The sequence below is a fragment of the Pelodiscus sinensis genome, chromosome 9, assembly GCF_052426305.1.
Source record: "Pelodiscus sinensis isolate ZL-2025 chromosome 9, ASM5242630v1, whole genome shotgun sequence".
NCBI lineage: Eukaryota > Metazoa > Chordata > Testudines > Trionychidae > Pelodiscus > Pelodiscus sinensis.
In genome coordinates this window covers 61,853,572-61,866,463 of record NC_143060.1, presented here as the reverse complement: position 1 = coordinate 61,866,463, position 12,892 = coordinate 61,853,572, and the positions used below count along the sequence as shown (strand labels likewise).

General features: G+C 45.7%; 1 protein-coding gene across 3 annotated transcripts in view; it reads left to right on the top strand.

The window, feature by feature from the left end:
- TDRD5 (tudor domain containing 5) overlaps window positions 1-12,434 on the top strand; it is a 35,837-nt gene extending 23,403 nt beyond the window's left edge. Inside the window, exons 13-18 of one of the 3 annotated variants that reach the window (XM_075936845.2) lie at window positions 495-659; window positions 3,393-3,548; window positions 4,944-5,141; window positions 6,844-6,981; window positions 11,011-11,140; window positions 11,885-12,434. In XM_075936845.2, coding sequence (XP_075792960.2) covers window positions 495-659; window positions 3,393-3,548; window positions 4,944-5,141; window positions 6,844-6,981; window positions 11,011-11,140; window positions 11,885-12,141 — 1,044 coding nt within the window. In that variant the 3' untranslated portion in view covers window positions 12,142-12,434. Of the gene's footprint in view, window positions 1-494; window positions 660-3,392; window positions 3,549-4,943; window positions 5,142-6,843; window positions 6,982-10,926; window positions 11,141-11,884 lie in introns of all 3 variants that reach the window. The other 2 variants (XM_075936844.2, XM_089780605.1) reach the window with 2 other exon arrangements.
- Window positions 12,435-12,892: the final 458 nt, after the last annotated feature.

The following is a 12,892-nucleotide window of genomic DNA, read 5'->3' as shown; positions in this document are numbered from 1 at the left end:
TTTTTTTTTCCCCCTCCTACCCTCCCCATGGTTAGTGTGCAATAGGCTATGCTACAGTTCTACATTAAATGGTTTGTGTTCCTCCAGCACATTATGGCTTAGAAAGGGGCCTATGCTGCTGAAGAGTGCTGTAAACATGTATAATACATTTTAACAAAGACTGGCCGACACCATGCTGTGAATGTGAGAGTCAGCACTTGTACCAAGAGCTATAAACAATTTCACTGTTTCGTGTCGGTGACAGGCAGTAAATCTTGTGGCAAGACGACTTGCCATTTTGGCATGTGCTGTGTCCAGATATCATTTGGTGAGTAGTTTTGTCAGTCTGTAAACTCATTAACTTTCCCCAAAAGGCAAACACTCAAGCTAACCCCCACGCTTTTGGATAGCAGGTTGCTGCAGTTTAAAAACCATTTCAAAATCTTGCTCTAGGTTTTTTTTCTTTTCTTTTTCTGTTAGTACGGTACAGTGTGTTGTATCTTTATTTCTAACAGGGCTTCATACAACTGAACCCTTCAGTCTTGTACCTCCAGCCCAGTTTGAAGCAGGAGAATGATGGATCAGCAGGGCCAGATGTTCCCCCACAGGAACAGGAATCTTTCTGTGAAGTCAGCTGGGCAGTGAAGCCAGAGCTGAAAGAGAGTGAACAACATGCTCAGGTGGGAGGTTTTTAGCTCTTCTTTGTCTAAGGCAAGATGAAAAACAGCTGTTGTGTCATGAGACTCTGGTGGGTTGGTGCACAGACATAAAAAAGCAACCAGGTTCCACAAGCTGTAGCACAAATATCTCTCATCCATACCCTCATCTCTTATTTTCTTGCTTGCTTGTCTGGTCTCTTGAGAGTTCTTGGGTACTTCATACACTCCTAGGTAGAGTCCTCTTTTCTCTCTTGTCGTTTCTACTCTTGGTGTTTGCACATAGACCTTTGCTTGGCTCTTGGTCAGATATTGCATTTTGAAAATCAGCCTTGACTTCAGACTCTTTCCTTTCACATCTCCTGGGCCTTCACTAGTTTTCCACTTATCACTTTAAGAGCAGTTGCCATGGGGAACCATTAATTGCATTCTGGGGAATGTGGCATTCAGCCATCAGAGAAGCACCATACGCCACCCAGTAAATACCCTGGCGTGGCTTATTGCTATTAGGGTTTGGCTCGATCGCCCCCAGTTTGGAAAACAGCCAGTGGGAGCTGCAAGGACAGTGCTTGTGGGTGCATGTGGAGACCTGCTGCTCCCTTCTCCCCTAGGGACACGCTGGAGGAAGATTCCCTTGCAGATGCTTTCTTCCTTTCTTGGACAGAAGATCTGTATTCATTCCCACCATTCCCTCTGAGCAACAGGGTCCTGCAGAAGATCAGATGAGATGTGGCCTGAGTGATTCTCATCGAGCCGGTGTGGCTGTCAGCACTAATACAGCACTCTCTAGAGCCTCTTAGTGCGGCTGCCGCAGTCCTGGCCAATCCTCATGGATCTGTTTTTGTCACGGGCTCATGATAGTCTCCTACACCCAGACCTACTGCCACTCTATCTTGCGGCATGGTTGCTGATGGCCGGGAGCAGTACTGTTCGCACAGGGTGAAGTGGGTTCTCTTAGCTGGAAGTCATCCACCAGGACCACCCTATTTGGCAAAATGGACCCAATTTTTGCTCAGAGGGAACAGCCCTATTGTCCTTCTGCAAACTGTCCTTGACTGCTTTCTTCATCTGAAACATTGAGGGTCTTGTACTGACTTCAGTCAGGGTATACCTGGCTGCAATCTCGGCCTTTCATCCACTGATGCAAGGCCATTTGGTGTTTTCATAGGGCATGATAACCTTTCAAGAATACAGATATGAGAGACTCTTCCTATAGATCCCTGCCCCTTTACTTCAGGGGGACCTTAACTTGGTCCTTGCCAGGTTGTCAGGGCCTCTGTTTGAGCCACTGGCCTCCTCTCTGCTAAAGTGGCCTTTTTAGTAATAATTACATCCACCAGTAATAATTACAGCTGGCCAGATTCCATGCCTTTATGTTAGCACCCCCTTATACAATCTTTTTCAAAGATAAGTTAGAGCCCAGGTCCTACCCAGCATGGTTTCTGCCTTCCACGTGAGTCAGGATATCTTCCTTCCAGTCTTCTATCCCAAGCCACATAAGACCAGTGAGGAAAGGTGCCTACACGTGTTGGATATCAGCAGGGCACTTCCTTTCTACCTGGCGTAGATGAAGCCCTTTCACAAGTCTTCCCAGCTGTTTGTGGCCTACATCGAGTGTATGAAGGGCCTTTGCATATCCCACTTGGGTATCCTCTGCAGGATTACGTTTTGCAACAAGATGTGCTACAACTTGGCAGGGGTTCCTATTCAGGACATCTGCAAGGCTGCAATGTGATTAGGGGTTTGGAACGTGTCCCATATGAGGAGAGATTAAAGAGTCTGGGACTTTTCAGCTTAGAAAAGAGGAGACTAAGGGGGGATATGATCATGAGTGGTGTGGAGAAAGTGAATAAGGAAAAGTTATTTACTTGTTCCCATAATATAAGAACTAGGGGCCACCAAATGAAACTAATGGGCAGCAGGTTTAAAACAAATAAAAGGAAATTCTTCTTCACACAGCTCATAGTTAATCTGTGGAACTCCTTGCCTGAGGAGGATGTGAAGGCTCGGACTATAACAGGGTTTAAAAGAGAACTAGATAAATTCTTGGAGGTTAAGTCCATCAATGGCTATTACCCAGGATGGGTAAGGAATGGTGTCCCTAGCTTCTGTTTCTCAGAGGGTGGAGATGGATGTCAGGAGAGAGATCGCTTAATCCTTGCCTGTTTGGTTCACTCCCTTAAGAGGAACCTGGCATTGGCCACTGTCCTATACAGGATGCTGGGCTGGATGGATCTTTGGTCTGACCCATATGGCCATTCTTATGATCTTGTTTACGTCCCGTTAAGCCATAACGCAGCTGTTCAGGGACGATGCTGGATTCGGCAGAGCTGTTACTTTCAGCATGTCCATAAACTCCTACCACCTCCGCAGACTCTGCGTGGAGTCACCTGCATTGTATAGACATGAGCAAGCACTTGAAAAAAAGGCAACTACGTGTTTCCGAAACTGGCGTTCTTCGAGATGTTGCTCATGCCCATTCAGCATAGTTTCTATATAGCATGGCATGGACATGCCACTTGGAGTGCAGGAGTCAGTGCCTACGGATACCACTGAGGGAAAACTTCCAGCATCAGTGCACGTGTGAGCATACATACCTATGTTGAATGGACATGACAAACACATCTCGAAGAACACCAGATACGGAAACAGGTCGTTGGGTGTATGTTTCTGTATATTTTTTTACAGTAGCTTAAAATCAGGATTAAAAAACAGGCATGTACAGATGAGCTGAAATAAAGTTGCTGCTCTTTCTAGAGATCTCAGGATGACCAAAAAGATCCAGTGTACTTCAAACCTGAAAGAAAGGTACAAGAATATGCCTACATCAGCCACGACTCCCAAGGGAAAGACCACCAAAATTATCAGGAAAGTCCAAACATAGAACACAGAAAGCCAAAACAGGAAATGCAGGTGAAGGGTTTTTTTCTTCAATACTGGATAATCTATTTGAGGTTGAGATGAGAAACTATTCCTTAATCTGCTTGCTGCTGACAGTAAGATTGGGGCAGTTTCAAAAAACATGTGGCAAACTTGTTAATTTGTAGTGAGGGTATGAGATGAGATAAGACCTAGACAGGAACTCCCCAAAGGAATCAAGTGTTGGTGATAGTTTTAATACAGCAGTTTTAAGTTGTGTAAACTCTAAATGGAGTTCAAGTGATGTTTGTAAAGGTTGTTAACTTTATACTTATTGTTAGAAAGGTCCTAGAATAGGAAGTTTAGGCAATGAAATTTTGCAGACTTCTGGATGACAAGGTGAACTAGTGTTAGTAAAAAAAAATACTCCTAAGCAAATCATTATTAATTTATTAGCAGGGCTTGACAAATAATGTAATCTACTCGCCCGTGGCAAGTAGATTACAACCCGGAAGAGCCGGCGCAGAGCGATCTGTGCATGCGCAGAACGGCGTGAAACCGCGCGGCTGGCGAGCGGGGCTCAGCGCTGTTTGGCAAGCCCTGCTTATTAGCATACATTTTGTTTAATTGTAAGCAAATTAAACCAGATTCTATGCATCAGAGTATTCAGCTCCTCCATGTAAAGGAGCAAACCGCACACATGCTAAAATTCCCCACTTTAAGACAAAGAATGGTATTGCAGCAGTGCTGCTAGTGTGTACTGTTAAAAGCTTCCAGACTTAGATGTGCAATGGTAGTTAAGTACAGTAGAGTCCATTTAATAACTACTGGGTTCCCAGTTAAAAGTTGGCATGTATCTGAAAGTTGCTAGTAAGTGGAAGATAAGTTTATGGGGCTGCAGCCAGGGAAGGATGCACTGGGACATGGTGAAACTAAGCTCCCAGTGCCAGGCCAGGGTGAAGCCCAGAGTAGCAGCATTCAGCCTCCCCCATGCCCCTGCTCCTTGTGGAAAGCCTTGCACCCAAACTGCAGCAGCCCTCCTAGCTGCTGTCCTGTCTGCAGCCTCCTCTCCCCACTGCAGGCAGGTGTGCAGGGCTGTAGCCAGGGAAGGCGTGTCAAAAAAATCATAAGTGACATGCCAGTTGCTAAATCCAAGTCCCATTAATATTTGTTTCCCATCCAAATGTTGCTATTACCTGGAAATTGTTAATATTAGGGTTGCTCTTGGCTTATGATGGTTAGAATGGATACTGCTTAACTGAACCTCTGCTGAGGCTAAATAAGAGGGGGCTGCAGTTATTTAGAAAATGGAAAGATGGACAAGGATAAGGAGATATGAATTCCTCTGTCCTTTATTAAATGGCTTCTTCACATAGTCTTATAGACAATCAACTTGAGTTAGTTGCTTTCTTTAAAAGAAAATGCTGTTTCTTTTGGATTACTTTCCAGGATGGTGGAAGGCCTCCTCTGGAGATGCCATACCTAGAGCCAGTGTCTGTGAGCTCAGACATCTGGGATGAAAATTGGTTCCCTCTGCAAACCTTAAAGGAGCATATTGGCATTGGCCAAGATTCCTTGCATTTGGACACAGTGGCATCGTCCAGCCATGAAGGAGGGAGTCCGAGCCTGCAAAGCAAAGAGCAACAGGTTATCTGTCATCTTTTTGTGGAGGGAGGAAGGGAAATGGACAAATGTCCTCTTGGTGACATTATCCCCAAGGGATTTAAATATTTTATGCATGATGCAGAATAGGTTACGTATGCCAATTAGTGGAGAAATCTGACCAGTAAGCTAAAGCAGATGTGTATGGAATGGGATACTCCATTTTGTCTAGATCTGTGATTTTTTTTTTTCAGGTTTCCTTTCCTGCTGACCTTCTGCACAATACTATTTCAACTTTTTGTTTGCCTTAGCTTTTTGGTTGGAAATAAATGAAATGAGAGAGAGAGGTCTAGGTTCTTGCTCAATTAAGGATATACAATTGATCCTTTAATGCTATTTCTTGGTTGCAATTTTTGTCAGGTTTTCCATGTTTCTTCCCCTACCACTTTCTCTGCTCTACATGCCTACTGTACTGGGTGTGTCAAGGCAGTTCCCCACTCTAGCACTTGGAGTGCAGAAGAGGGGGGGCCTGCAAGAGACCTTAAAACAGTGGTCCCCAACACGGTGCCCTGCGGGGCCATCTGTGTGCACCCGCCAAGTGCTCAGGGCTGGCCTGGCCCCGGTCACGTGGCGCACGGTAAGCGCCATCCCCAGGAGCGCCACTGATTGGCCGCCCCCGCTCCGGGCACGCGGCGCATGGGGGGAGCGCCGGCTCCAGGCGCGCGGCACTTGGAAGGGGGGGGCGCGTGGCGCCGTCCTCGGGCATGCGGCCCTTGGAGGGGGCGCCGGCCCCGGGCACGCGGCCCTTGGAGGGGGCACCGGCCCCGGGCGTGCGGCTATGGGTGTGCCCCGCTCTGCCCCGCCCCGCCCTCTGGCACCCGGTGGACAAACGGCCACACCCTCTGGCGCCCGGCAACCTTAAATGGTTGGGGACAACTGCCTTAAAATGCCTTGCATCTAAAGGCTACTGCTTTAAAAACTCCCCAAGGTCTCAGATTCCCTGGCCGTGGGTGGTATGCTGCCACCACCCAAATGCAAAAACCGCTGGAAAGCCAGGAAGATGCACTTGGGAATGTTTCCCTGTAGGGTAACCCTGTTCTCTAACCCTCCCTTAGGAGAGAGCTTGAAAACAAACTGTAATCTCTTAATAGCAGACCTTCAGTTTTAGGCACATGGACAGAGAACCTCGTGTCTTCTAGGGGACAGGAATTAGATTATAGCCTTAAAAGGGTGATTTTTTTAATTAACAAAACAAAGTTATATTGGTAAAGCATATTTGGTTGCTAGGTGTTAGAGCCACTAAAAACAAATTAAAGCACAGAGAATTGCTTCCCTGGGATTCAATTACAGTGTACAGGGTTTAAAAAAAATCCCAAAGTCCTACATACCAAGAAAATAAAAAAAAAATAACCTGGTTGCGTTTAACTAAACATTCCCTGTTGTATTTACCTCTCTGATGTTCTGTAGTTTGTTTTCTTAGACATGGATATTGCTGGGAAATCCATGCCTTAATCCTGCTTCGTACATTCTCTCCCAGTGCCTCTCTGAGCTCACATACAAAGGAGACTGAAACAGGCAAAACTTGTTTAATTTTAAAAAGTCTCTCACTCTTCCCATTGACTCTCCTGGCTCCCTGTCAACACTTCCTGGATAACCCACTGTTCTGGATTTAACCCGTTAGTTACTGAATGCTGGGATTTTAGAAGAGAATAGTACCCCTCCCATCCATCACAGGGTGTCGTCTTAGGTATGGCATTTTGCTGTTGCTGAAGAGACGTGGGATGATGTGTGGCCATTTTTGGATCACATGGACATGACAAGGACAACAGTTCAAAATTCCGAATTCCCAATCCAGGAGAAAATGGGAGAAGTCCTGGGCTTGAAGGTAAACACATTTTTTTTCTGGCCTGGTGTGGTAGTATATTTTGTTTTAAATTACGTTAATATTCCTGGAAACGTGTGTTGATTAAACTGAAATTTTAGTCCAAATTGGATACAATTGTTTTAAGATCTACCTACTTACCTCCCTCTGCATCTAATTTCTTACATTGGTGTCCATTACCAGTGCCTCCCAAATTCGTCCAGTTATAACAAGAAATATGTCAAACAAAATGTAATGTCTTGTCCCAATTCATTACCTCTGTATCAGAGAGCGACCACATGCTTTGGTATGATTGGCAGTCTCTGCTAATACAGTCATGTGTATCTGCAGGAGTGGGTTCTATGGTAAATATAGATTCACTTATAGAATTCTGTGGAGAAGCACACACATCTTTTGTCTGTGCTACATGTCTTGTTTAATAGTATTGACTTTTCCTTTTCATGTATGCCAGTGAGGATGATAAAGGGTAAGAAGGCAAGGTTCCCCCCTCCCCCAAAAGAATCTTCATAATATATAATTGTAATTCACAGACGAAACTCAACAGCTTTATATTAGTGTAATCCTTTGCCTTCTAGTGGAGAGTGCTTGTCAGCTTTCACGGAATGACTCCCTGGCTGTCTTTTGTTTTACTCTGGCATACTCTGTGTGACCCTCTCTGTTGTAGATGGGAAATCTGTAGGATCTACTCGATGTGGTTTCATCGAGGCACTCAGTAGGAATTTTGCAGTTAACTTCAGTTTGGGAAGGAGCAGGTCCTAGGTGCAACTATGGCTGAATGTATTTGAAGCTGCTTAGTCAATATTACCAAAGTCCCTCACTGCTTGATGAGTTAGGGGATTGAGACCAGAATTCTTACTGGTAAAGTTAGGGAGGCTCCTTTGGTTGGACATGTTGTGCCCCAAAATATGAACACTGATATGTAGATAGGAGTAATAAATGACTGCAGGTTGAACCTCCCAAATCCAGGACTCTCTGGTTCAGCAACATCTGTGGTCCAGCAGAGATCAGGAGCTTTGTGTGCTGCACCACCCCCCAGCACAATCCCATTGGCCAGAAACCATCCAATGGGACCTGCCTGTTTAAAGAACAGGCACACGCATAGCACCCCTCCCTCTTTACCTTCAGATCCACGTAGCCCCTGCACTCGGGGCAGGCAGGGAGCCTAGCCTGCCTGAGAAACAAGCTGGGCTGCTGGCCTGGGAGTCACCCAGGTAAGTTTACTGGCAGAGCCTGCCTCTAGCATCCCAGCCCTTCTCCCCTCCCCCCCAACCCTCTGCCCTCCTACACCTGTTCCCCTGCCCCACATAACCCCAACCTCCCTGCTCCCTTCTGCACCCATAGCCCCTCCCAGGCCGTGAACTCACAACCCCTCTCCTGTCCTAAGTCACAGCCCAAATCCCTCTTCCCTAGGGCACAACTACGTCCTTTACCCAAACTCCCTCCCAGATACCTCCTCCCCTGCCCCACAGTCCCTTACCCCAAGCACCCTTCTGCACCCAACCTCCATCCTAGATCCTGCACCACCTTCATTCATATCATGGAAGAGTGTGGTCCTTGACCACTTTCCAAATTCTTGATGGGATCTGTCATGGCTCCTTCCCCACTCTGGCACAATAAATGCAGAAGTGGGGGCCAGCAGATGTACCCCAAAGCCTTATCTACCAGGCTTTGGTATAAAACTTCCGCCAAAATCTCAAAACCCTAGATTTTGTGAATAAAACTTCTGCTGCCACCACCCAAATATTAATAACGATATTAGGGAAATCTCACCCCTATTATAAAAATCAGGGCACACAATTAACCAATGCCAGGTTATTAAAAAGAAAAGAAAGAACTTTTATTATTACAACAATATTCCTGTTGCAAGCATAATGATTAGATGGGAAGGTAACAAAATATACTCATGGAGAAACTCCATGGGCCTAGAACTTAGTTACAAAGAAAAGCCAAAACATCTTTTAAACAGTGCCAGGTATCAGATCCCATGCCCAGCCCTTAAAACAATAAAGCCTAACGAAACTACCTAAACGTTACCCTACTTACAGAAAGTGAAGAATTGTTTCTTGGAGAGAGAGAGAGAGAGAAAAACATGCTTGTCCCTCCCTGTAGCTGCAGAGGACTCACCCAGAGAGACAAAAGGAGAAAGGAAAAAAACCCAAATTCCTTTGTCCCAGTTTGAAAGTCCCACCTATTTACCTACTGGTCACTCCACCTGGCTAGGTATAGTTAACTCCTTAATCCCCAGGCTGCTGGCTAACCCTCATAATCATGACAGGATCTTCCCCCCTTTCAAAAAATATTGCCCACCCCTGGTATAAGTTAATGTAACCCTTCATGAATGCAGAGTTTTAAATGGACGACAGGAGAGACTAGCAGAGGGGCATAAATTGTTCTAGTGATTGAGGGCAGCAGAGGGATCAGGAAGGGTAAATAACTACATGTGTCTTGTGCATTACTCTAGCTTGTTAGCTACCATGATGTAGTTAGGGATCATGATGAGAGCGGTGCTAGTGGAGTAGTGAAGCCAGATTTGAGCGGATCAAGGGAAGAGCTGGAAGAAGTGAGGAGTACAAGGGGGGGCTTGACTGGGGTGAGGATGGGCTGACCTGTGAGAGCAAAAAGGTTGGGGTGAGGAAAGATGAGTAATGAGAAGAGCAGACAACACAGCTTGTACGAGCAGGAGAAGGGAAGGGGAGATCACAATAGATTCAGACATAACTGCACAGCTATTAGACAGCTAGTCTTTAGGAACATTGAAATCTCTCTGCTGGAGCTGAACACTCCATCTAGTCCAGTATCTTGTCTGACATTGATGACTGTCAGGTACTTTAATAGGAAGATAAAGTCTGTAAAAGACAATTACAGAAAAAAAGGTTCCTGAGATTAGTCCTCGGCCCCATCAGTTACTAGTTGGCTTGTGTGTAGAGCATGGGGGTTTCTGTCCTTTGTGGTTTATCTCAGTTCACTATGGATTGTTCTCGTGCTTTGAGTGCTGCATACGAGCAGCGATTTTCATTGAGCTATTGAAATCAGTGGCTATGTCTTTCCCAAGTGGTTGGCTAATTTGCAACCCAGCAGTGTCTGTTAGTTTAAATTATTCTTTCCGAATGTGCATTATCTTGCATTTGTCAACACTGAACTTCATTTGTCTATACGTTGCCTGTTTATCTCGTTTGATTGCTATTTCAGGAGCTCCCTACAATCATGTCTAGCCTTGACTATCTTAAATAATGGTGTGACTTCTGCAAATGCTGTCATTTAACAGAAGTATTTCATAGAAATACAAGTTTGCAAGAGACCTTGAGGTCATCTAGTCCAACCTGCCGTGCTGAGGCAGGATTAAGCACCTGAACCCTTCCTGATGGATGCTTGCCTAGCCTGTTCTTAACAGCCTTCAAGCATGGGGATTTTGCAGCCTCCTTACATAGCTTGTGCCAGTGCATTAGCTGATCTTTCTAGTTAGAAGGGGGGGGGGGGGGCTCTTGGAGATTTTTCCTAATTTCATCCCCCTTTCCAGTAAATTAGAAAAGACAAACAGCAGTCCTAGTACAGATCTGTGACTGGGTATTCAGTGAACTTTACATTACAAGGTAAGGTTTTCTTTAACTAAAAATTGAGCTGCCTGGCCAGTCTCTGTGCTCACTTGGTCATTGCCCATCTTGCTCTGCCTAGGGTCACTCTTAGCTAGAATTGAGGCTTTTTTACAGCTTGCTAAGACATGAGCAGATACGGAAGCTTGTACGTTGCAGTAAGCAGCCAGCTTCCTTGGAGAATGTGGAGGAGGTGCAGCTCTCTGGCCCTGGTTTTGTGCATTTGAGGGTGGCTTTTTTTGACCAGTTGCTAGAATTCCAGCTATGCCTGGCTGCTTGACTGTATGGTGACCAAGACAGTCGATGAATTGCAGGTGCACTGATCTCGCACTCCGCTCTGTTGTATAATTGATTGCAGACACCTGCCTCTCCTGGAAATTCATCAGATCCTGTTTTGTCCAAATCACTAGAAGAGTTTTATGTCTCCCTATTCTGTTCCCAGCCCTCAGCAGAGCAGAGTCATTTGGAGCCTAATCCAAACAAAATACCTCCCAACGAGGTTCAGTTTCTTGAATCACCGCCAGCCTCTGCCTCTCTTACATCAGCACCTGTATCTTCAGACAAGCAGAATGGTAAGGTTCATTTCTATGTGCATTCCACTGCCCTATTTGAATGCTGTCCCTAGAGCAGTGTGATCCTGGTACTATGTTTATTAATGGCACTGCTGTGTGGGTTCTGGTATTGTCAGACGTAACTTATAGCCGGAGGCTGGGCTCAGGAATCCCGGGGCTAAGGCACTGGTGTGTGCTCTCTGTTGCACTGAGTATGTGGAATCTTGGCTTCTCTGTGCATTGAGAGATGGCCAAGACAGTGACTTTGGGCTCATGCAGTCCTTGGACCCCATGCGCAGTAAAGAGGACTGATAAGTGTTTCATGGCGATGACGTTGAATTGAGGTTTCTACCTCTTGGTTCACTTCCCTGCCACATCCAGGTACTTTGGGTTACCTTTGTCCAGCTGTTATCCCAAATATTTTTGCTTGTCTTTATTCAAATGTTAGAATTTCCCGATATTCCATGGACTCACGCGGAATCCTTGAAATGCCAGGAGATATAAGACCATAGGATATGAGAGAGATTGAAGCCCTTTGAGCTCCCATGTCTGTCCTTTCTCTGAATCAAAATTTGATTTTAGCTTCATACCACCCCTTTGACATAATGGAATACTTAACTCCATTTTACAGGGTAAAATAAATGACTTGTCAAAGGTCACATAGTATGTTTGTAGTAGAGCTGAGAATCCAGTTCTTCTGAGTCCCAGTCTGGTGCCCGAACCATTAGACCATCCTTCCACCTGTGTGTCTCATTTTCTATGCAGGGGAAGTCATCCAAGAAAAGGTGAAGAATGAGGACCTCTCTGGGACCCAAGTTATCACACTGAATAGCAGCAACAGCTGCACTAACCGAGGGACTGAGAAGCAGAATTCCCTGATTCTAGCTGCTGAGCTCCAAGTGTCAAAGAGGCTCTACATCCCTCGCAGCTCGCCTACTGCAGCATTGGGAGCAGCTGCACGCTTGGCTACCTCCAATGGCCTTTTTCACTGGCTCTCTGTCCTGAGAAAGCTGGAGACATGAGGAGGAACCCCAGCCAGTGGCATGGTTTCCCAAGAATGGAGTTTAATCCACTTGTACTGCACCAGACCAGATTGAGAAACAGCAGATACCCCTTCAGGGGTTGGAGCTCCTCCGTCACTTCTCCTTGGCCATGAGAGATTCATTCTCCTTATAACTAGAGCCTGGGGTCTCTTTGAACGTGCCTGTGTGTACAGGATAAATGTTGCTTTTTATTTTCAGTGAAGATGGTTATATTCCTTTTTTTGTACTGCTGTGTTATGACTGTTCTTTTTAATAGAGTGGTTTCAACTGTTTCAGTATTGTTTTTATGGTGCGTGTGTGTGTCTGTCCCCCAGAAGGTGGAAGAAGGAAATTGGGGTCAAATTTGGCAAATCATGTTAAAAGCAGATCCATCACCTAATCCTCTTTCTTGGTAGTACAGCCAGCAGTCACATCCCTAGGTCAAGCCATTCAGCCTCTGCTGAGCTCTGTTAACCAGTAAATAGCCGACCTCCTGTCTTGATGCATCTATATAATGCTAAAACATGGTGGCTTTTCTTCAAGTGGATACAGCTGTGTAGTCAGCTTACGTGTGCGTGCCCCAGTACACCAGAGCCGGAGAGCTTTGCCTAACAATGCTTGTAGAGCTGAAGCTTATGCCGTTGGGACCTTAGCTCCTCCCTGCAGTGCTGTCCCACGCCCCTCAGTTCCTTCTGACCGGCCACGGCTAGAGTGGCTCTGTCATGTTTCACTTCCTCCTTTTTCTTCTGCT